The sequence below is a fragment of the Trichechus manatus genome, unplaced genomic scaffold, assembly GCF_000243295.1.
Source record: "Trichechus manatus latirostris isolate Lorelei unplaced genomic scaffold, TriManLat1.0 scaffold00057, whole genome shotgun sequence".
Lineage (NCBI taxonomy): Eukaryota > Metazoa > Chordata > Mammalia > Sirenia > Trichechidae > Trichechus > Trichechus manatus.
The window spans coordinates 13,839,474-13,855,826 of NW_004443993.1; the positions used below are offsets into that span (position 1 = coordinate 13,839,474).

The following is a 16,353-nucleotide window of genomic DNA, read 5'->3' on the forward strand; positions in this document are numbered from 1 at the left end:
GATGTTTCTTACCAATGGGGAAGCTTCCTTAAGCCTCTAAGTTCTGGGATTTTACTGGCTACTCCTGCATGATAAGCTAACTTATACCTTGAGGTTAGCATCAGGCCACCAGGTGATCCCTCTGATCTTACCCGCCCTCACTCATTCACCTTAACTACACTCCAACACTCAGGAACCTTAAACAAAGGGCAAATTCTTTCTGCAAGGTGGTTCATCAACTCACAGTTAGCAATTCTGAAGCTACTTCATGTATATTCTAAGATTCAGGAACTAATGTATTGTGGATAATGAGAACCAGCAGTATTACTATTACAGAAAAGAGTAAGATAATAAAGTAAAGGAAAAAGCTAACAACTCTGTGGTGTCAAAAAGGAATAAAAAATATGGGAATGATCTCGTAATTTTAAAAATATATACAGATACATATAGAAATAGGTACAAATACGTGCCTTTGTATGTGTATACTCACACATTATTTCCTAGCTCTTTCCACACCGAGGACCCAGTAGCAACAAGCATACCTAATGCCCAGATCTTCATTTCTAAATATTATTCTTTAATAAAAGGAACCAGGGTTTCCTGGAAAAAAGTCTGATTCCAGTGCTTGGGCAAGAAAAGGACAAGATAAGCCTCAAACATTGGCAGAAAGTAATGTACAAGTTATAATGGGGACATGTCAAAAATACAGAAACCTACTTAAGGGAACTCTGGGACGATTTGAGCAACAAAGAAAAAAGTAATATGCATTAACTTATACTATCATAAATATAATAAAGCGGAAAGACGGAAAAGCTATTTCTTGCAGAATTCCAATTTATAAACATAAAAGAAACGATTGGAACAGAAAATACCATTTGGTAAACACCATAGTAATAACAATTACAGGTAATAATTATCAGTGGATCCTATAATTACTAGGCCAAAATACGATGAAAAACGAGAGTATTTGCAGTCTCAAAATATCACCCTATGAGAAAGTTACTAATTATAAAGAGTAAAATAGTTAACTTTACAATATGAAACAACAGAAAAGTAATAAATACGGAAACAAAAAAAACACCCAAACTAAATACAAGATCAGTGTATTTTATTGTGTGTAAAATAACATCAATAAAAACATTTAAAAAATATACAACCACGTTTTCTCAAAGCTATTTCCCTGCAGCCTTATTTTTAACAGCCAAAGACTAAGAAAGGTAAAATTTAGCTTGGACTGAGAAAATAAAAAACATTGATGAGGGCAGCACTGCAGTTACAATGAAACTATTATTTCTCCCAAAGGCACAAAATAGCTCTAATACCCCTTCTTTGAGTTAGTACTGCTTTCCTATGAGATACTCTGTTCTTTTATCAAAGACTTTGGCAAATTTGATGTTTGAAATTACAGCAGTAAGAATGAAACATCCCACTTTTGACACAGAAGAATTTATCCACTGTGAATTCTTATATGTGAAGTAAGGTGTGAGGCCTGACTAAAGGCTTTTCCACATTCCTTACATTCATAAGGTTTCTCTCCACTGTGTGTTCTTTTATGTGTAGTGAGGGATGAAGAACAACTAAATGCTTTCCCACATTCCTTACATTTGTAAGGTTTCTCTCCACTGTGAGTTCTTATATGTTTTGTTAGGGATGAGGTCTGACTAAAGGTTTTCCCACATTCCTTACATTCATAAGGCCTCTCTCCACTGTGAGTTTTTGTGTGTGAAGTGAGGTGTGAGTAACAACTAAAGGAATTCCCACACTCCCTACATTTATAAGGCCTCACTCCACTGTGAGTTCTTATATGCGTAGTGAGGGATGAGGCGTGTCTAAAGGCTTTTCCGCATTCCTTACATTCATAAGGCCTCTCTCCACTATGAATTCTTATATGTGTAGTGAGGTGTGATGACTGACTAAAGGCTTTCCCACAATGTTTACATTCATAAGGCATCACTCTGCTGTGGGTTCTTGTGTGTCTAGTGAGCGATGAGGCCAGACTAAAGGCTTTGCCACATTCCTTACATTCATAAGGTCTCTGCCCTTTGTGAGTTATTATATGTGTAGTGAGGTATGATGACTGACTAAAGGCTTTTCCACACTGCTTACATTCATAAGGCCTTTCTCTATTGTGAGTTTTCTTATGTGAAGTGAGGTGTGACGAACAACTAAAGGCTTTCCCACATTCCTTACATTCATAAGGTCTCTCTCCACTGTGAGTTCTTATATGTTTAGTGAGATGTGAGACCTGACTAAAGGCTTTCCCACATTCCTTACATTTATAAGGTCTCTCTCCACTATGAATTCTTATATGTGAACTGAGGAGTGACGAACGAGTAAAAGCTTTCCCACATTCCTTACATTTATAAGGTTTCTCTCCACTGTGATTTCTTATATGTATAGTGAGGGATGAAGAACGACTAAAGGCTTTCCCACATTCTTTACATTCATAAAGCCTCTCTCCACTGCGAGTTCTTATATGTTTAGTGAGGGCTGAAAAATCACTAAAAGCTTTCGTACATTCTCTATATTTATAAGGCCGTTCTTCACCCTGAGTTCTTATATGTTTAGTGACGGCTGAGGAATCACTGAAGGCTTTTATACATTCTTTATATTCATAAGATCGCTCTCCACTGTGAATTCTTATATGTTCACTGAGGTGTGATGGTTGACTAAAGGCCTTCCCACATTCCTTACATTCATAAAGCATGTCTCCATTATGAAATTTTTTATGTAAAATGGATGAATGACTATAGGTTTTGCAACCTTCTTTACATTCACACTTAAGGCCTCTCAAATGTGTCCAAAAGGATGAGAAACTACAGAAATGTTTCCCGCATTCTTTACATTGATAGCGTTTCTCACCAATGAGTGTTGTCACAGAATTCTTAAGCATTGAGATACAAATGAAGTCTTTCCCACATACCTTACATTTATGAGGTTTCTTTCCAGTAAGAATTCTCATAGGAGTGGATAGGTGAGAGGAACAATTGCAGGATTTTCCACATTCCTTACACTGAAAGGTATTGCATCTAGTGTGAGATCTGGTAGGATGCTTATGTGATGAGTGATCCATGAAGGCTTTTCCACTCTCATAGCATTTAAAAGGATTTACTTCTGGAGGATTATTTTTTAGGACAGTAATATTTGGAAGCCGGCTGAAGGTTTTCCCACACAGATGGCCTTCATTACTTTCACATAGGTTCTCTATTGTATGACTTCTGTTAAAAATAGGCAACATGCTGTTGGAAATAAATTTTGTTCCCATTTCACCATTACCAAACACAGTGAATGTGAATGGTCTTGTCCTGACTTAAGTTTCATAGATTAAATCACTTACCAGAGATACTATCATTACTGTCACTGTTTTTCTAATATGAGCCTTTCTGATAATGTTGTCAAAGTTTCAAATACTCGATATCTGACTTACATTGATAAAAGTGCTGTAATGTGAAAATTCTCTGAAAACATAATTTTACAGCTAGATTTACATATATATAGAAAATCACATATATATACGTTTGTGTGTATTTTAATGTCATAGTACATTAGGACTTTCTCCTGAGGCACTGTTTTCTCTTGTATGAATGACACTTACCTCAAATGTCTCCTCTGGTTTTCATGCTGATCTTTATTGCCATGTGATTCGAAGATTTCTCCTAACATGGAAGACCAGGTGTTATTCTTAATGAATTGCACCATTATATGTTCACTGGATAACTTTTCTCCATCACTAAGGTTTCGAGAGACTGACCCAATAATTCAAGTTGAGGTTCACCATGTGAAACAAAAAGAAACGAATTATTAGGGGAAAAAAGGCTGCTGTTAACAAAGACTTAGCCACATTTCGCTGTTTCAGCACTTTGACAGTGGTTAAAAAGCAATTTACAAGGAAATACACCCATGAGGATTGAGAGTGATGGTGATATAAATACGTATAATTAAGAAAACTAAGCACAAAGATCTTCGACAAAATACACATTTAACATTAAAAGAGGAAAAGGGTCTCCATGACCACGGGTGTGAGAGAATTGCTAAAGTCTGAAAAGCTCAGGTATCTGTGAAGTTGTGTACTCAACCCAAAAGTGACTTTTTCTAGCTGATTCAAATGTAATTCCCTCCCATGCTCTCCTTCAAAAAATTCTTGCTTTCCTGGTTCTCCCCAACAGAGTAGTCCTGAATGAGTTCTATCTCTACTGTCCTCATATCTTTCCCTTGCTTCTCTGGGAAAACAAATGTGTACAACTGACATGGTAGTCACGGAGAAATACGTATACGGAAGCTAGTGAAGAGTGATAAAACATTTCCCATGACACTGAGCCAATACTTTGCTCTTCAGAATCTCTGGAGATGGGAAGGTATGATATTATTTGCAGCAAAATAATCATAATAAACTTGTAATAAACATAGGAAAACTCTCTACAAGGTCCTGAACTAAAAATCTCTCAGCACCAGAGAGTGACCTCTGAAGCCAATGCTTACACTTATAACACTTGAAGAACCTTCGGGTTTTAATCACAAGAGAAATGAAAACTCACTTTAATATATGTAGCATTATGATCATGGATATGTGAACTCCAAAGACCAAGGGACCGTGTGTGTGTATGTGTATGTGTGTGTGTCTTTTAACAATTTATTCCTATTCCTCAGCCCACATACTGGAACAAAGTAGATAAGTAAAATATTTTTGTTCATTAAAGGAATTAAAAAATTATGCCATTCTTACCTACTGAGGCCAGGTTTCTGAAGGTTTCCAGCATCACATCTTTATAGAGTTTCCTCTGAGCAAGATCCAGCAAAGCCCACTCTTCTTGGCTAAAGACCATGGCCACATCCTCAGCGACCACTGAGTCCTAAAATATCCCACACATTCTGGATCAGCAATGTACCATGTACTACAATGTGTACAAGAATGAAGAGAGAGGTGGACATTCCTGGGGATCTGAGAATTCACAGGGATTTGACACAAAGTACCGCATCTCTAGCATATAGTCATCAGCCTCATCCCTTCACTAACTACATTCACTTCCTCACTGATTGCATCCTGTCTCACAGACTCCCAACATACTGAATCTCTCCAAATTTGACTGTCATCAACTGCAGTCTTATCCTTCTCTTTTTATGATCTAGAACACCTAGGAAATATAGCAGAAAGTAGAGAAATGCTCTAATTCAGAACACCACTTCCTTCTGAAAAAATAATTACACCTCCTTCCATAAAACCCACCAGAACACTCAACAAATTATAAAGCACTGGGTGAAGTCACAATGAGGTATTAACAACGGGGAACCAGTGAAGAATGGCAGTTTTTGTGTTGCTGCACACAGGCATGGGAGGACCAAATGCCTCAACAAGCTTGCATCCCAAGGCCCTGTTGTTGTTGTTAGGTGGCTTCGAATCAGTTCCAACTCATACCAACTCAATGTACAACAGAACAAAACACTGCCCAGTCCTGGGCTATCCTCAAAATCATTGTTATGTTTGAGCCCAGTGTTGCAGCTACTGTGTGAATCCATCTTGTTGAGGGTTTTCCTCTTTTTTGCTGACCCTCTACTTTAACAAGCATGTCATCCATGTCCCGGGACTGATTCCTCCTGATAATATGTCCAAAGTATGTGAGACAAAGTCTTGCCATCCTTGCTTCTAAGGAGCATTCTGGCTGTACTTCTTCCAAGACAGATTTGTTCATTCTTTTGGCAGTCCAGAGTATATTCAATAGTCTTCACCAACACCACAATTCAAAGGCATCAATTCTTCTTTGTCCAGCTTTCATTGACCAGCTTTCTCATGTGTAGGAGGCAACTGAAAACACCGTGGCTTGGATCAGGTGCACTTTAGTCTTCAAGGTGACATCTTTACTTTTTAACACTTTAAATAGATCTTTTGCAGATTTGCCCAATGCAATGTGTAGTTTGATTTCTTGTCTGCTGCTTCTATGGGCATTGATTGTGGCCCCAAGTAAAATGAAATGCTTGGCAACTTCAATCTTTTCTCCCTTTATGATGGTGTTGCTTCTTGCTCCAACTGTGAGGATTTGTTTTCTTTATATTGAGGTGTAGTCCATACTGAAGGCTGCAGTCTTTAATCTTCATCAGTAAGTGCTTCAAGTCCTCTTCATTTTCAGCAAGCAAGGCTGCATCATCTGCACATCGCAGGTTGTTAACGAATCTTTCTCCAATCCTGATGCAGAGTTTTTCATAGAGTTTAGCTTCTCAGATTATGTGCTCAGCATACAAACTGAATAAGTATGATGAAAGGATACGACCTTGACGCACACCTTTCCTGACTGTCAACCACGCAGTATTGTTCTGTTTGAATGACTGCCTCTTGGCCTATGTACAAGTTCCTCATGAGCACAACTGAGTGTTCTGGAATTCCCATTGTTCCCAATGTTATCCATAATTTGTTATGATACAAACACCTTTGTGTAGTCAATAAAACACAGATAAACATCTTTCTGGTAGTCTCTGCTTTCAGCCAGGATCCGTCTGACATCAACAATGATATACTTCATTCTACAACCACTTCTGAATGCGACTTAAATTTCTAGCAGTTCCCTGTTGATATACTGTTGCAGCTGCTTTCGAATGATCATCTGCAAAATTTTATTAGCATGTGATAATAACAATGTTGTTCGATAATTTTCACATTCTGCTAGATCACCTTTCTTTGGAATAAGCATAAATATGAATATCTTCCAGTTGGTTGCCCATGTAGCTGTCTTCCAAATTTCTTGGCATAGATGAGTGTTTGCTGCCAGCACTGTATCTGTTTATTGAAACCTCTCAATTGGTATTCTGTCAAATCCTGGAGCCTTGCTTTTTGCAAATACCTTCAATGCAGCTTGCACTCTTCCTTCAGTGCCATCGGTTCCTGTTCATAGACTATCTCAGAGAATGATAGAGTGTCAACCAATTTCTTTTAGTACAGTGACTGTGCATTCTTCCCATGCTCTTTTGATGCCTCCTGTGTTATTCAGTATTTTGCCCATAGAATTATTCAATATTGCAACTTGAAGCTTGAACTTTCTCTTCAATTCTTTCAGCTTGAGAAATGCTGATAGTGATCTTCCCTTTTGATTTTCTACCTCCAGGTCTTCGCACATGTCATTACAATACTTTGTTTTCTCAAGCCGCCCTTTGAATCTTCTGTTCAACTCTTTTACTTCATCGTTTCTTCTATTTGCTTTAGCTACGCAACGTTCGAGAGCAAATTTCACAGTCTCTTCTGACATCCATTTTGGTCTTTTCTTTCTTTCCTGTCTTTTTAATGACCTCTTGCTTTTCTCATGTATGATGTCCTTGATGTCATTCCACAACTTGGCTCGTCTTCAGTCAGTAGGTTTCAATATATCAGATCTATTCTTCAGATGGTCTCTAAATTCAGGTGGGATATACTCATGGTTGTACTTAGGCTCTAGTGGACTTGTTCTCATTCTCTTCAGCTTCAACTTGAACTTTCATATGGGCAATTGATGGTCTGATCCGCAGTCAGCCCCTGGCCTTGTTCTGATTGATGATATTGAGCTTTTCTATCCCCTCTTTTCAGAGATGTAGTCAATTTGACTCCTGTGTGTATTCCATCCAGCAAAATCACCGTTTTTGTTGAAAAAAGAATATGCAATGAAGTCACTGATCTCGCAAAATTCTATCGCATGATCTCCGGCATCATTTCTATCACCAAGGCCATATTTTCCAACTACCAATTCTTCTTTGTTTCCACTTTTGTATTCCAATCACCAGTAATTATAAATGCATCTTGATTGCATGTTTGATCAACTTCAGAATGCAGAAGTTGGTAAAAATCTTCAATTTCTTCATTTTTGGCCTTACCGATTGGTGCATTAATTTGAATAATAGTCATAATAAGTGGTCTTCCTTGTAGATGTATGGATATTATCCTATCACTGACAACACTGCACTTCAGGATAGACTTTGAAATGTTCTTTTTGATGATGAATATAATTCCGTTCCTCTTCAAGTTGTCATTCCCAGCACAGTAAACACATCTGTCACCTTGTCGTACTGTGAGGGCTTGCGTGTTACTGTCATGCTGGAAGGTATGCCACTGGTATTCAAATAACAGCAGGGTCACCCATGGTGGACAGAATTCAGCAGAGATTCTACACTAAGACAGACTAGGAAGGACCCAGTGGTCCACTTCTGAAAAGAATTAGCCAGTGAAAACCTTACGAATAGCAGTGAACATTGTCTGATATGTGCCGGAAAATGAGCCCCTCGGCTTGGAAGATACTCAAAAGACAACTGGGAAAGAGTTGCCCCCTCAAGTAGAGTCGATCTTAATGACATGGATGGAGTCAAGTTTTTGGGACCTTCATTTTCTGATATGGCAAGACTCAAAATGAGAAGCAGCAGCTGCAAACATTAATAATCAGAACGTGGAATGTAGGAAATATGAATCTAGGAAACTTGGAAATCGTCAAAATGAAATGGAATGCATAAAAATCAATATCCTAGGCATTAGTGAGCTGCAATGGACTTGTACTGGCCATTGTGAACTGGACAAAAATATGGTCTACTATGCCAGGAATGACAACTTAAATTGGGAATGACAGCTTAAATAGACTACATCTGTGGAAAGAGATGATTGCAAAGCTCAATATCATCAGTAACAAGGCAAGGGGCTGACTGCAGAAAAGACAATCATTAGGTCACATGCAAGTTCAAGGTGAAACGGAAGAAAATTAGAACAAATCCACGAGAGCCAAAGTACAACCTTGAGTATATCCCATCTGAATTTAGAGACCATCTGAAGAACAGATTTGATGTGTTGAACACTAATGACCGAAGACTAGCTGAGTTGTGGAATGACATCAAGGACACCATACGTAAACAAAGGAAGAGGTCATTAAAAAGACAAGAAAAAAAGATCAAAATGGATGTCAGAAGAGATTCTGAAAACTTGCTCTTGAACATAGAGTAGCTAAAGCAAAAGAAAAAATTAAGTAAAAGAGTTGAATAAAAGATTTCAAAGGGTGGCTCCAGAAGATAAAGTAAGGTATTATAATGCGATACATAAAGACCTAGAGTTAGAAAACCGAAAGGGAAGAACACATGCATTTCTCAAGCTGAAAGAACTGAGAAAAAAAATTCACGCCTTGAGTTGCAATACTGAAGGATTCTACGGGGAAAATATTAAACAATGCAGGAAACATTAAAAGAAGATAGAAGGAATACACAGAGTCACCATACCAAAAACAAATGGTCGACATTCAACCATTTCAGAAGATAGCATATGATCAGGAACAGATGGTTCTGAAGAAAGAGTCCAAGCTTCACTGAAGGCATTACCAAAAACAAGGCTCCAGAAACTGACAGAATACGAATTAAGATGTTTCAGTAAACGGATGCAGCAATCAGTCCCTGGAAAAGGATGTCATGCTTGGTAAAATACAGGGTCAGCAAAAAAGAGGAAGACCCTCAACAAGATGGATTGACACAGTGGCTGCAACAATGGACTCAAGCATAACAAGGACTGGGCAGTGTTTCATTCTATTGAACACAGGGTCGATATGAGTTGGAACCAACTTGACGACAGCGCCTAACAACGAATTGTACTTTTAAACATGATACAAGTCAGATGAGATATTAAGTGTTTTTATTAGGAATTCATGCTCATAATAATAAAACCATTTAAAATTTAATCATTTAGAACTCAGCTGTTATTAAATCATCTAATACACTTGTGCAAAGCATAAAAGTATAAATTAGAGGTCTCTCTCTACAAGCAGAAACCAGGGAGATCTGAGTCTGTACATCCATTTTATCTCACCAAGGAGAATGCTGCTAAAACGGCTAATAATATTTAACACATTTGGGGTTTTGGCATGACTTGCTAAATATTAATAAGAGAATTTAAGAGGTTTACCAGAATTTAATTAAGCTTTAAAGTAACTTTAACATCAGTTAAAACAGGCATTCCTCTGAATTTGATTACATCCATTAAATTGAAAAATTCTCAGCAGAAACACACCAAATGATCTAGAAATTTTCTTCCAGTGGAAACCGTAAACCCAAGAAATTAAATACACACATCTCACATATTAAGCTTCTCTAGCCAAAGAAAACAGTTTGAGTTTAGATTCTAATTCAAGACTATGGAGAACAGTCAAAAATTACAGAGAATAAATACCAGCTCTATGCATAGGTTGGAAGACAAGGACCTAAACTGGGGACTCATGCTTTCCACACACCTGAAAACCTCAAGGCAAAAACACTCCCCACTGTGGGGCAGGGTGGGGGGGGAGGTCTGGAGACCCCACACAATATCCAGCTGGACTCACTATCCACAGCTTATCTTTGGCGATGTCAGGAGAGCACCACCACCTCCCAGGACCCCATAAAGAGTCAAGGCTTTCACCTACAAACTCTCCCCCTTTTCTAACCTATAATACAGTGTGAGAAGAGAAGCTGTATATTTAGAACTGCACAAGAAATCCTGCAGTGCCCGGGAGGAGTCAAGAAAACTATTACGAGAGATGAGACAAGGACGGCTCTGGAGGGCAGGGCTCAGCCTCCACAGCCAGAGCTGCTCTGTCTTCAGGCTCTGGTCAGCAGACTCTGCCATTCGACATGGAGCACCAAGGCCCAGGATGGGGATTTAACGCCCCATGGTGCCAGCTCTGAGAGTCACATAAGGAAGGTGACCCCAGGTATCCAAATCTTGAAAAGCCACGTAACTGTAGAGGAAGGGCTTAGTGACAGTGGAGCAGGGCCTCAGGATGCCTCCCAGGGCTCAGTCCCTTGGCCGCCTCTGCCACCTTTTTTCTTCGTTGAGGAACCACAGTGTGACAGCACACAGATGGTCCCCCAACAATTCACATCCAGCCTCACCAATGTATGGTAAGTGTAACTCAGTTCTCCATAGAACTCACCATTTCCTTCTCTGGCCTCCAGAAGTCTAAAGGAATGTCATCTCTGAGCCCAAGAAGAAACCACTTCAGGAACAGGGATGGGAGTGGAAGCAGAGCACTGGGCAGTTTGGAAGATGAATGTTTGCTCCACACACCAGTCAGAGCTGTTGAAATCCTGACTTCTGGTTTATGGATGTGCAAGATGGTTGCCCTAGGTCCCCAGTTCTCCCTGCACCACACCTGAGACCTGAAATGGAAGAAGGATGGGGGGAAACAGTGTTGAGGAAGCAGGGAGTGACAGGTTTCTGGCTTCCTCCCAGCCTCAGGGCAATGCTCCACCCTGAGGCATTTGCACTGAAGGCAGAACATGCTCCAGCCCGCAGAGCACATGCCTGCATTCTTCATGCAGCTCCGTGGGCTCTTCTTTCCGGCAACAAGATCACAGAGGAATGAATTTACTTATCCCAGAGCATGAGAAGCAACCAGGCCTGGCCAAGCTGGAAAACTTAAACCTGATTTCCTCCAGGGAGTCAGGGGTCCAATGTGGAAGCTGAGTTCACCTATGTAATTTTGTCCCTTATAGATCAACACATGCACTATTATTTGATACTAACATGGGTAAATTTTCAGGAAGAACATATTTTTCGAGTTTTCTCAATGAACTCATCACGGTTCATTCATTTTTATTTATGTTCCGTTAAAACTCTTCTATGTTTTTGGAGCCCTGATAGTGCAATGGTTAAGGGTTCAGCTGCTAACCAAAAGGTTGACAGTTCGAATTTACTAGCAGCTCCTTGGAAACCCTATAGGGGAGTTCTACTCTGTCCTATAAAGTTGTTATGAGTTGGAATCAACTCCATGGCAATGAGTTTCTTGGTATCGTGCTTTTAAAATTTTTTTTCATTTCATTTCTAGCATTGTAACATGTAATCCGTATTTTCCCTGCTGCTTTTGCAATTAATATTCCCCCTCCCCCCTTTTTTCCCTTTGTTCTCAAACCATACCACCACCAGTCCTTAAGCTTTTGAGAAATCTGGGGTGATTCCTGAACATTTTGTCTTACAGCCTTATAAATCGATCAACAAATAAATCAGAAAATGATGAGTTTCCTCTAGTAAGCCGTCTCCCGCCTCTGTTCCCACTTCTTTCCACCCTGCTTCCCTCCAAGCTGTCTCCTATTCTTTCATTTTTCGGTTTCATGTAGATGTTCTCTTTCTACTCTGCTCTTTACACCAGTGTCTCCCCTTTAAACACTATCCTTTTATCATTTTCTTTAACAGAACTCTCTAATTTTAATTCACATTCTTATTTCTAAACTTATCATTTCCAGCATAAACTAGGAGATTGTTTAGTAGGTAGAATTTCAAGCCCTACCCGAGAACGGCTGAAATCAAAATCTGCGTTTTAACAAGATTCCCGATTATCCACATTGACATTCAAGTATGAAAAGCACTCACTGATCTATGGCCTGTAACGCAAGGAATGAGCATTCTATCAATTGATGCCCTTCAATCATATACATCTACATTATATCACTGCACTATATTCCTAATCCACAACCAATCTCCATGTCTAGGCCTCCTCACAGTTTTCCTTAACTTGTTCATAACAAGCTCCTGTCTAACATCATTCAATCATGGTTGTCATTTCCAAAATCTATTTGCAGCACAAGAACTGTTTAATGCTCGTCAGTGACTGTCCACTGGCCTTCAAAAAGCCTAGAGTAGTTAGCATGGTTCTAAACGACCTGCTGCCATTGCCTTCTCCAAGCTGCCTCACAAAACACCCCCACCTACTCACACTTCGTTTTCTCTGCCTCAGTCATCTCGGACTTTCATCAAGGAATGGATACTGGGTTCTCTGCTGCCTCAGGGATTTACACTCATTTTTCCCAATTGACATACTTCCCACTCTCACCCATACCACATGCTCTCAGCCCTACACAACCATGCAGGAAGCTAAATAAAACTAATTTTCTGGATCTGCACTTAAATAATTTTCCTTCTCAGGCAGTCTAACCTGATTCTGGGGTTAGGTCTTTTTACTGCAGGTATCAGATATGCCTGGTTTTTCACTATTTAAAACTGCCTCCCATGCAGGACTGTAAATATATGAGCAGATACTCTGTATTTTGTTTTCTTGTTCCTTCTAGCCTAATGACACTGTGAAGAATATAAACACACAGATTATCACTTGTTGTATATATTCTTCAGCAGCACTATCCAAGGGAACTTTCTTTGAAGATAGACATGTTCTGTCTCTGCACAGTCCAGTATGGTAGCCACTGGCCCCATGCAGCTAGTTAGCACAGAATATATGACTAGTGTAACTACGGAACTGAAATTTTTCCTTTGGTTTTAATTAATTTTAACTGAAATAGCAGCATCTGGCTAGTCGACATCACAGCTCTAGTGGATTCACCAGAGCCCTAAGTGACTAACACAGCAGAGAAGGTGTGAAAGCTGCCATCGGGACAATGCAGAGCCTCACAGCTTTTTGTTTGCTGGAAGCCTGTCACATAGGGAAATAGAACTAGTACAAGAAAAGTTAAGATTCAACTCAATCTGTATTTACATGATGAAGGTTAATGTCAACCTAAATTGGATTTACCTCATTCTGAAACCCAGAATGATGTTTACACATAGACATTAGTGGGAGTAACTGATGGGACAGGCGGGGCACTCTCTAAGGAGATATTTGAATTGAGACCTGAATTATAAGAATTATCAAATTCCCATGGTTGAAAAGTTTTCCTGTGATCAGAAAAATTACCTGGTGCAAAGGTTGAAAGGCACGGAAAATCCTAACATTTTTGAATTCGTGTTTTAAAAATGTGTCAAGAACTTATCTAACATGAGGGGGTCACACATTTAAGTCAGAGAGCTATTCGTGAGCCTGAACATTGAAGACATTGTTGACCAACATAAAATATGTGCATTTTATTCTATGTCTGATTAAAGCTTAATTGGTTTACATTGTTTAAATATACCTCTTGCTGCTCGGAGAAGATTATACCTTCTTGTGACAAGAAAAAAAGTAGAAGAAAGTTCAGAGGCTGCTTTTATAAGGGAGCTCTCCTCTCACGGTAGCTTGGACTATTTCCCTGAATCTAGTGAATGGATGCTGATGCCGCTTACTGGTTGGGAAAGCCACATGAGAAGTAGATCTGTTCAGCTGAGATTGTAAAACCTGTGTCTTAGACTTGTTAGGTTGTCTCCTCCTGGCCAAAAAGAACTGAACTGTGACCGCTGAAACAAGCTCCATTCCCACTTTTGAAGCTTCAAGCTAAAAGAAAGGAAGCACACAGTTCTGGCATGGATTAGGCCTTTAGGAACTGTAAGCTAATATAGTGGAGTTATATGAGAGGCAATTCTTAGATTCCGAACTAGGAAAATTCAGTAGTTTTAAATGAAGGTTTGAATTTCACTTGAAGTGAGTACACTACCAGTCGTGTTTCCAAGGGGAACTCCAGTTCAGAAAGGGAGTACTTTTAGAATATTGATCTCTAGGGAAGGAAAGAGAAAAATAAAAGGCACCACATTTTTCTACGGATGTTGAGATTACAAGGGGTGTTTAAGGATCATTTTCACCTTAGGCATTTTTTGCACTTTTTGACACATGCAATATTTTTACAATTCTAAAAAATAAGAATATTTATTTTCCTCACACACTAGATTTCAACTATGGATTCTTAGATGATACCAAAAGCGCGAGCAATAAAGACAAAACAGATGAATTAAAAATCTTGTGCACCTAGGCTACAGAAATCCCTGATTTAAACTGTCTTCAACCTTTAATAAATCTCTAATTTAAAAAATCTCATGCATCAAAGGACATCATCAACAAAGTGAAGAGACAACCTACTAAATGGAAGAAAATACAGTGAAACCTGTGTGAGCCGGAACTCACTGGGACTGCCTTGTTTTTCCAGGTCTTGTAAGTTTTCCACCTTTGACAAGGTGCAGTCTTACAACTTTTTTAACACTTGTTTTAGTGGAAAATGAGTTTTCCTTCTCTGACACGTTTAGGTTTTTACAGGTTTTCTTGTATTTGGGAATCATATACCTCATAAGAGTTTAATACCCAAGATATATAAAGAATTCCGTTACTCAACAACATACCAACTATTTTAAAAATGGGCAAAAAACTTACATGGACATTTCACCAAAGGTGATCTACAAATGGTCAATAAACACGTGAAAAGATGCTCAATGCCACTGTTGTTGTTGTTAGATGTTGTCGAGTTGGTTCTGACTCACAGCAACCCTGTGTACAACAGAATGAAACACTGCCCAGTCCTGTGCCATCCTCATAATCCTTGTTATGCTTGAGCCCATTGTTACACCCACTTTGTCAATCCATCTTGTTGAGGGTCTTCCTCTTTCTCGCTGACCCTCTACTTTACAAACATGATGTCCTTCTCCATTAGTAAGTCATTAAACCAAACCAACTGCTGTTGAGTCAATTCCGACTTACAGTGACCCTTTAGGTCAGAGCAGAAAAGCCCCATAGGGTTTCCAAAGCTGTAATCTTTGTGGAAGCAGACTACCACATCTTTCTCCTGCTGAGCAGCTGGTTGGTTCGAACTGCCGACCTTTCAGTTAGCAGCTGAATGCTTTAACCACTGCACCACCAAGGCTCCTTCATTATTCATTTAAAAAAACTCTGTTGCCGTGGAGTCAGTTAAACTCATAGAGACCTGATTTAGGACAGAGCAGAACTGCCTCAAAGGGTTCCTAAAGAGCAGCTGGTGGATTTCGAACTGCTGACTTTTTGGTTAGCAGCCAAGTGCTTAACCACTGCATCACTAGGGCTCCATTCGTTATTCATTAGGGAAATGGAAAACAAACACCACATGAGATACCACCTCATCCCTACTAGGGTGGCTACTATCAGAAAAACAGAACACAACAAGAGCTGGGGAGAACGTGGAGAAATTGCTGTTAGGATTGTAAAATGGCACAGCCGCTATGGAAAAGTTTGGCGGTTCTTCAAAATGTTAAAAATACAACTACCTATGGCCCAGAAATGTCCATTTCTAGGAGCCACTAGTGGCACAAATGGTTAAGCACTTGGCTGCTAACCAAAAGGTTGGTGGCCAGAACTCCTGGCAACTCTGTGGACAAAAGACCTGGCGATTCGCTCCCGTAAAGATTACAGCCAAGAAAACCCTATGGGAGTTCTACTCTGTCACATGGGATCACCAAGAGTCTAAAATCACCTTGACAGCACCTAACAACAACAGGCATATACCCAAAAGACTTCAAAACAGAGAAGCAAATGGGTATTTTTACACCAGTGTCCACTGCTGCACTATTCATGATAGCCAAAAAGTGGGAAAAAACCAAACGTCCATCAACAAATGCATGAGTAAAGAAAACAGAATATTATTCAGTCATTAAAAAAATGAAGTTCTCATAAATGCTGCAACATAGACCAACCCTGAAAACACTTTGTTAAATGAAATAAGTCAGACACAAAAGAACGGATATTGTATACTCCC

At 39.4% G+C, this 16,353-nt stretch overlaps 1 protein-coding gene across 1 annotated transcript; it reads right to left on the minus strand.

Annotated features, from left to right (window-relative positions):
• Positions 1-1,066: 1,066 nt before the first annotated feature.
• LOC101342594 (zinc finger protein 709-like) lies at positions 1,067-11,601 on the minus strand. The gene is given in 5 exon segments (XM_023733322.1): positions 1,067-1,529; positions 1,532-3,197; positions 3,575-3,725; positions 4,703-4,829; positions 10,872-11,601. Coding segments are annotated over 5 exon segments (2,358 nt in total). The 5' UTR covers positions 11,256-11,601; the 3' UTR covers positions 1,067-1,499.
• Positions 11,602-16,353: the final 4,752 nt, after the last annotated feature.